Source organism: Phaseolus vulgaris, chromosome 3 (genome assembly GCF_000499845.2).
Source record: "Phaseolus vulgaris cultivar G19833 chromosome 3, P. vulgaris v2.0, whole genome shotgun sequence".
Taxonomy (NCBI): domain Eukaryota; kingdom Viridiplantae; phylum Streptophyta; class Magnoliopsida; order Fabales; family Fabaceae; genus Phaseolus; species Phaseolus vulgaris.
The window spans coordinates 2,573,763-2,581,661 of NC_023757.2; the positions used below are offsets into that span (position 1 = coordinate 2,573,763).

Here is a 7,899-nt window from a genome sequence, read left to right on the forward strand (position 1 = left end):
CAGCGGGTTGAAAAGGTGAGCCCGTCCCGCTTTGTCATCCCTATCAGTAACTAGATTAATGAATTAAAATATATTTTCTCCTTCAAAATCAAAGAAATTAAACAAAAGTACACTTCCTCCTATATTTTTAAAAAGAAAAACTCAAATCACTTGACAACCTTATATTTCCTCTTTTATATTTGACCAGACACTACAAGAAAATCATTAAATAACAATTAAATTTAGAGACAAAAAATAATTAGTCACTATATTGACTAAATTAGATACTAAAAAATTATTGATATCTAAAGTAGTTTCTATTATTAATAAAAAATTATAAAATAATTTTTAAATTAATATCTTAGTTACCAAAATTTTAACTACTAGTATTTAGATTTTAAATTAATCTTTAAAAGACTAACAGAAACTAATTTATAATATAAAGTAGTTAGTAATTAGAAACTTGATAGCTAATGGTTAGATACCAATTTAAAAACTATTTTATAAGTTTTTTTTAATAATATAAACAACTTAAGATATCAATAAATATTTTTAATTTATAAAATGGTTTGTAATTTAGTCAATATAATGAGTAAAAAATTGATTTTTAAAATTAATTTTTATTCAATTTTGAAAAAATATATTTGATATTCAAACAATCACTTGAAAACATTACATGATTATTAAAAAAATACAATTAAAATAACATGAGAAGAAAATAGTAGATGTTTGTTGGTGGTGTAAATGTATGATGAGTGATATCCAAAACCAGTAACAGTTCTTTAACATTGAGTAGGGAAAGGTATAAGTGTGTAGGCTTTAATGATTTACATTTTACTTTTACTTCTGAAGGCCAAACTGTTGATGGGAACTGTGTAATTACCTTGCAGACTTTGCCGGTGAAGGTATAAGACTTGCCTTTTAAGACAGGGCTAATAAATTACCCTCCTTCATTTTTTTACCATTTTCAACTCCTAAAAACATACCAACCATAAACCATATTATGGGAACCTCTTTTGGACCAACCAGGGAGAACCAAACAACACCTACTGCTGCAACATAGGGTAAACAGTGAGTGTATTTAGCAGAGAACAAGATCAAGAAGAGCTGTGAATGAAACTAGTATATTGAAAAAACAAAAGTTAAGAGACACAACAAAAACAAAACAAAAGTAACACTACTATACTATAGGACTTTCGAAAACTGTGCCACTTGTCAAAAGTAATTGGAAACATCTATTATTTCCTTGTGTTGTGTGTTCTTTTCAAGTTGTAGCATTTTTCAGTGGACAATATCTAACCAACCATCCCAAAGTGACATTTTTATAACTATTCTTTTCATAAGAATTTTAGATTATCTTTTGCCTTTTTTCCAATAAACAAAAAATGGCATTACATAATTACAAATCCATATCGATTTGCTATCCTTTCTAGCTCACAACGTCATGGTGATAAATTAAAATACAGAAGTTGCCATGTATATTATGGTCCTGCACATTTTTAAATGTTTGTTCTAAGAGAATATGCATTTTGCATCAGATTTGATGTGTGTGTTTATATACACATCACATCTACTTTTTCACATAACAACAAACATAGAAAAATATGTGTCAATTTTGCATATTTATAGAATAACGATTTCTTTTGTTGGGTTTTCTTGAGAAGGAAAAATTACTATATAGAAGATGACACGGTGGTATATGGTTTTGCAAGTTGATGATGATTAGCACATTGAAGGGAAAAGTGAGCCATTAGAGCCAAAAACGCATTTTTTAAATTTTAATATTAGTGGAGTGAATAAAATTGTTAATTAAATGTGAGATTGTGTCCGGGTAGCAATGGTAGCCGAGTTATGGTAGCCGAGTTGTGGAATCATAGGAATATGAAAATTTCAAAAAACGGTATGATAGACCACATTAAAATTTTCACAATGGTGCAGCTGAAGGTATGGTCATGTGTGCTATCCAAAATCTACGGAGTAAGTTTTTTGTATTCCGATTGGTGTCTTGAGCCTCTGTATGCATGAAATATGTCAAATTGCTAGATAATTTTTTGCGAGATGGAGTTTTACAGGAGTTCTTTTAAGATGTTAATTCTGTTTGTGTGTTTCATATGTTTCTGTTTAGATAAGGAACTTAGACGAACGATGTTTATATAAGAATTGAAGTATTCTTGAAATATTTTTATTCTATTTATTATTTTTTGCTGATAAAAAACCTGGATGAAATAATATGAATAATACGAATATTTTCAGCATAGTTCATGTTGAAAATGATGAGTTGCTATGATTATAATGCCCTGATCCTAAACTGAATTGAGATTAAACATGAAGTTTGGTTATCGATGTTGAAGAAACACATTACTGCATGCCCACGTAAAATGAAGGTAATGGTGATCCACTAGTCTCCTATTGCAAGTTTCCACATCAAAAGGCAAAAGAAATTGGAAGCATTAACCTAAAAACTATGCTTTATTTTATGTTCCTGTGCTGTCCTTAGTCGTGGACCACCTTCACTCCACTACTAGAAAAATAAAGATCATGAATATGCACAAGTTTCCTATATAGCCCCAAAAGGATAGGGTAATGAGAACCACAAATATAAATATGCATAAACATACACACTACACACCTAGTTTCAACTGAAACCAAGACACTTATTAGGAGAAGCAAGGAGAGAGAAGAGAGGGGTAGAGTGTGTTCCAAGACACAATCATTACATGGTCTTTGGGAAGCAGAAAGAAAGGGTGGCGTGGACATAGTCACATAGGTAAAGACTATGGAACAACGTGGGGCTTCACCAAGGAATGCAAACGCCAAAAGGGAAAGTGCAAACTATAAAAATCACCCCCCAAAAGAGGGAAAAATGTAATAAATATCAGAACTGATATATTCACAATTGGAACAGGTTCTGAACATATCATTATTAGATAAATATATGTTATAAAAATGAAGTAGTAAGTGAAAATTAAAGAAATGGAAAGAGAGAAAAGGTTAAGCTAAGCTTTTTTTATCATGATGATAAGTATTCAGCCTTTCTGGTCCTTGGTCGGTCGACAAACTGTGTTGTGTTCACTCTGTTGTTCTTGCTTGTGTTTCCCATCTCTTTCTCACACACACAGATAGTGCAATTATACACTTTGAACCAATGAGAAGCAACAAAAAATTAGTGTTACTTTATGAGATTATAGTATAGATTTTATGGCTATAAAGCATTATATTGTATTTTTTGGTGTGTTAGAAAGATGTCACTGGAGAGACAGCCCTGAAAGCTACATGGAATGATATAGATAAAGTTGATGCCGTAAGAAGAAAGGAAAGGGGAGTAGCAGTACTCAAACAGGCTCTATATATTTTAGAGTGAAGAGCAAAAATAAGTCCAAAAAGACACAAAGCTCTATTGAAGGTAAAGGATAAAAGGGGTCATTATAACATATACTTGGCACAAGTATAAACCTACCAAGTGAAAGAGATTTGAGAGAGAGGGGACACAGAATTAAAGCTTCAAAACCCTTTGCCCTTTTCTTTCACCACCCCCACAAGACAAAGACAACATGTGATACAATCACAAGACAGAACCACAGTCAGTCATTTTGCATCAAAGGAATTCAGGTTTGTGTCTTTTATAGTTTAGTTATAGTTCCTTCTTGCTATTTCTCCTTGTCATTGCCCATTTCATTTTTATTCCTTGTGCAAATGAAAACAGATATGAAATATTCTTCTGGATACCCTTTTGCCTTTCAGCTCTTCTAGCTCCCTTTTTTGTAGTCAAAACAGAAAATACCCTAACCTTTCTGACATTTGAGCTCTCTTTTGACTCCATCACATATAAAGCTTTGGAGTTTGGATTACACATCTCAAAACTACACATATCATAGAGAGGGAGATGAAAAAGGAATTAGATGATCAAGGACAGAGTTCTTCTCAACCAATCAACAACAATAACAACAACATTCAAACCTACCAAGAGCACCTTCTTTTTCAAGAACAGATGCAGCAGCAGCAGCAGCAACAAAACACTGACATCTTCGGGGGTTCAAGAGGGTTAATGTTCCCTGAAATTACTATGCAACCATGGTCCATGCCTCCGGTTCACTCGTTCAACCCGGGTCCGGTTCACTACAACAACAACACCAACCCGGTCCGAGACCATCATGACCAAGCCTTCATAGTTCCTCCCACACCTTCACCCTATTCAAGCTTCTTCAGCAGAAGGGTCCCTTCTCTTCAATTTGCATACCCTTCTTCTGATCACCACCATCTAAGGATCATTTCTGACACCCTTGGACCCATGGTTCAACCCGGTTCAGCAGCACCCTTTGGACTCCAAGCCGAGCTAGGAAAAATGACTGCTCAAGAAATCATGGAGGCCAAGGCTCTTGCTGCATCAAAGAGTCACAGTGAAGCAGAAAGAAGACGTAGAGAGAGAATCAACAACCATCTTGCCAAGCTTCGTAGTTTACTTCCCAACACTACCAAAGTAAGTATATATATATAATGAGTTTAATTTATCTATAGTTTCAATATATAAAATCTTCATTACAATTAATTAATAAACCATTGTTAATTAACTAATATAGATTCTAAAATAGTTATCATACAATAAACAAATTTATTATATATAATGTGATTGTTTCACCTTCTAAGACCTTTCACACAGCATCATGCATAAACTATTTGCTCACATAAATCACATATGTAAGTGCATATTTGATTCACTTATTTTATAGGAAAAAAAATAGTTTTTTCTCCATAACACATGCACTAAAATTGTATCCGAACCCATATTTTCAAACATTATTGCGATTTTGTGATTAATCATGTTATTCCTAATTAAAAAAGACAACAGAAAACCTCTTATGAGATCACCCTAACATGGCTTTGTTTATAAAATAGGAGAATTTTCAACATGGTGCCTTTTATTTTTGTGTTTTCTTGATTCAGGTTTTTAAACAAAGAGAATGGTTGGTTGTAAGTCTTTCTTTGAATTAAGAGAATACTTTGTGGTTAACGTAAAACTAACCAAAATCACATGTAGCAAATAGGGTGCATGCAAACGGTCTTGTTTGTTTCTCTTACTAAGCTTCTTTCTTTGGCTTTCCCAGTTCTTCTTTTGACTAAAGGAGGAGTGATAGCAACATTTTCTTTGTAATACTTACATAATAATGATTTTTAATTAACAAAAGACAAGTTTGAAAGAAGAAGCATTGCATATATGTTTTGTTTTTGTATGACATGTGTGGTAGTTCCAAGGAGTTTATTAGCAGAAAAAGTGATTAAAGATGAAAGAAAGGTATTAGCAATAAGGTGGGGTTGTTGATGGCATAAAGAGGAACCAAGCAGCAGTTGAAAAAGGTAGAGATGGAAAATTGTTGCCGGACATTGTTGATGAGTCAAACTCAGGTCGATAATGAAAAAGAAATAAAGGCAGAGAGACAAAGTAGCACCCTTTTCAGTCACACACACATGCATCCACACACTATTCTATATACCTATCTATCTCATCTTTCTCTCTATCTACACATGCTGCATGCCACTTCCACCATTCAAAATAATACCCCCACTACTTCCATTTCATAATCATCATCAAGCTACACCCCTACCTACCAACTTCCACACAACCCCCTCAACCTCATTTCAAACAAACAATGCACAACTTCCAACCTTTCTTATCAATCATCACAGAATGTTAGTACTAATACCTCTCTTTAAAACATTGTTACTAAAGTAGGTATGTAATCAATAGTGGTTGATAGGGTAATGGAGTTGGATTTTGAATTTTAAGTTGTTTTTTTAGCTAGTTATGACATACTAGGCAGTCTAAGTTTTCTTCAAGTGTATGTCTTTTTTGTTTTATAAGAGAATTGGAACACTCCTAAAGTAAACTACATTTGTTATATCTTTTCTTTCTCATAACAAAACTAAAATATGTTGTTACCATTATATACTTTATCATAACCACAATTTTCTATACACTTTAGCTCTGATTTTTAACCAAAAAAACCAGTTAAAATAAGTTTCATGCATCAGAAAAGTAGATGTTAGTAAGACTCTTAATAATTACGTCTATGTAATTCTTTATCTTAAGAATGCATCAGAATAAATTTATGCTGATGAGTGTCTGCAGCATTTTTTCTTGTCAATAAAAAGACTTCTTTATTATAACTTTACAACAATTTGGAAATGAAATCATATGATGTCACTAATATTTCATGGTTTATTGTTCTGTATAAGGATTGCGAGCAACAAAATATGTGTTATTGCTTTGTGCAGTTGCATGTTGTTTTGACAAGTTTTATGATGTTGTTTTTGCAGACAGATAAAGCTTCGCTGCTAGCGGAAGTGATTCAGCACGTGAAGGAGCTGAAGCGCCAAACCTCCCACATAGCGGAAACCAGTGCAGTGCCAACCGAGGCAGACGAGTTGACAGTAGATGCAGCTAACGAGGATGGAAAGTTTGTGATCAAAGCCTCAATGTGCTGTGAAGATAGGTCAGATCTCTTACCAGACCTCATCAAAACGTTGAAGGCCTTGAAGCTCAGAACCCTCAAGGCTGAGATAACCTCGGTTGGTGGGCGTGTGAAGAACGTGTTAGTCATTGCTGGAGACGAAGGAACTCCAAACACCAATGAAGAACAAAGCATGCAGCAACAGCAGCAGCAACGACAATATTGTATTACCTCAATACAAGAAACACTCAAGGCAGTGATGGAGAAGACTGCTGCTGGTGATGAATCAGCTTCTGCGAATGTTAAGCGCCAAAGGACTAACAACATCAATTTCCTTGAACAAAGATCTTTATAATTGTTCCTAGGTAACACCACACTTTTGTTACTAAGGTTTTGATGTCAAAACATGTTGTCTCTAAGGTTTTGATGTCAAAACATGTTGTCTCTGGAGAAAAAGAAGGATCATGCTCACTCTAATTCTTTAATACTAAACTAGAATCTTCTTCCATTTTCGACTCAAACATATTTGGTTTTTGTTAACTTAAAAGAGGTTTTCATCATTCTGAATCTCTATAACCTAACCAAGTTCATAAATACTTTTCTCTTTCAAACAACATGGTATTTTTAAAAAAGAAAAGTGGAATTCTAAGAACTAAGTTGGAGCAATAAACACGATCCAATTCATTAAATAAAGAGATATAATATATACTTTCACTGTCTCACATAAATATCTTTGTATATTATTATTATTTTATGTATTATTCTGCATGTGATGATGAAGCAATGAGGTAATGGTATAATGTGGTTTTGTACATGTACTTGTTTGCTTGTGCTGAATCCAAAGAGAGACAAGAGGGTGGAGTTGGTTAGGGAAAGGAACAGAGAAGGATCTTTTTCGTGGGAACAGAAACCTTATATTGAACCCTAACATGGAAAACGAGGCATTTATTGCTCTGTGGGAAGGAAAATGGCATCTGCATTAAATTCAAACATACACATACTATGTGTGGTGCAGCAACTGCAAGGAGCTGTCATTGTTTTACTATGAAGTGTTTGTACAACATGTTTGTTTGTTTTCTTGTCTTCACTCTCTATATTCAGACTTCAGAAAAAGGAGACACTGTATTTGTCCATGCCATCATCACTATCAGTACAAACTGCATGGGAGGATTCACTTCACATCACCAAATTCTTCATGAAGTTAATTACAAATTTAAATCACATAGATTATATACATTAATTTTTATACTAATATAAAATTATTTCATTTCTCATTTTTATAGATTCTATAAATGAAAAGACATTTAATATATTATTTTTAAAATCTACTAAAATATTAACTATTTCATTAAATTTTATTGTATAAATAATATAAGAATATAATGATTAAATTCAATATTTATTAAAACTTAAATTAATATAATTTTTTTATTTATATATACTAATAGAAACACATATATTTGTCTACTTTTTT

At 32.9% G+C, this 7,899-nt stretch overlaps 1 protein-coding gene across 4 annotated transcripts; it reads left to right on the forward strand.

The window, feature by feature from the left end:
• Positions 1 to 2,882: 2,882 nt before the first annotated feature.
• LOC137806236 (transcription factor bHLH30-like) lies at positions 2,883 to 7,586 on the forward strand. Of its 4 annotated transcripts, none has more exons than XM_068606240.1 (4): positions 3,096 to 3,588; positions 3,811 to 4,456; positions 6,292 to 6,790; positions 7,270 to 7,586. In XM_068606240.1, the coding sequence occupies exons 2-3, from the start codon at positions 3,863 to 3,865 to the stop codon at positions 6,778 to 6,780; spliced, it is 1,083 nt and encodes a 360-aa protein (XP_068462341.1). In that variant the 5' UTR covers positions 3,096 to 3,588; positions 3,811 to 3,862; the 3' UTR covers positions 6,781 to 6,790; positions 7,270 to 7,586. The 4 variants fall into 4 exon arrangements, with proteins under 4 accessions (XP_068462338.1, XP_068462340.1, XP_068462341.1 ...); XM_068606238.1 differs by lacking the exon at positions 7,270 to 7,586 and adding an exon at positions 6,846 to 6,933 and having other exon boundaries at positions 3,097 to 3,588; positions 6,292 to 6,815; XM_068606237.1 differs by lacking the exon at positions 7,270 to 7,586 and having other exon boundaries at positions 2,883 to 3,588; positions 6,292 to 6,933.
• The last annotated feature ends 313 nt before the right edge of the window (positions 7,587 to 7,899 follow it).

Coding starts and splice junctions, on each gene's coding strand:
- LOC137806236 (XM_068606237.1), top strand. CDS start 3,863: ATGAAAAAGGAATTAGATGATCAAGGACAGAGTTCTTCTCAACCAATC. Junction 4,457..6,291: donor TACTTCCCAACACTACCAAA/GTAAGTATATAT, acceptor TTGTTTTTGCAG/ACAGATAAAGCTTCGCTGCT.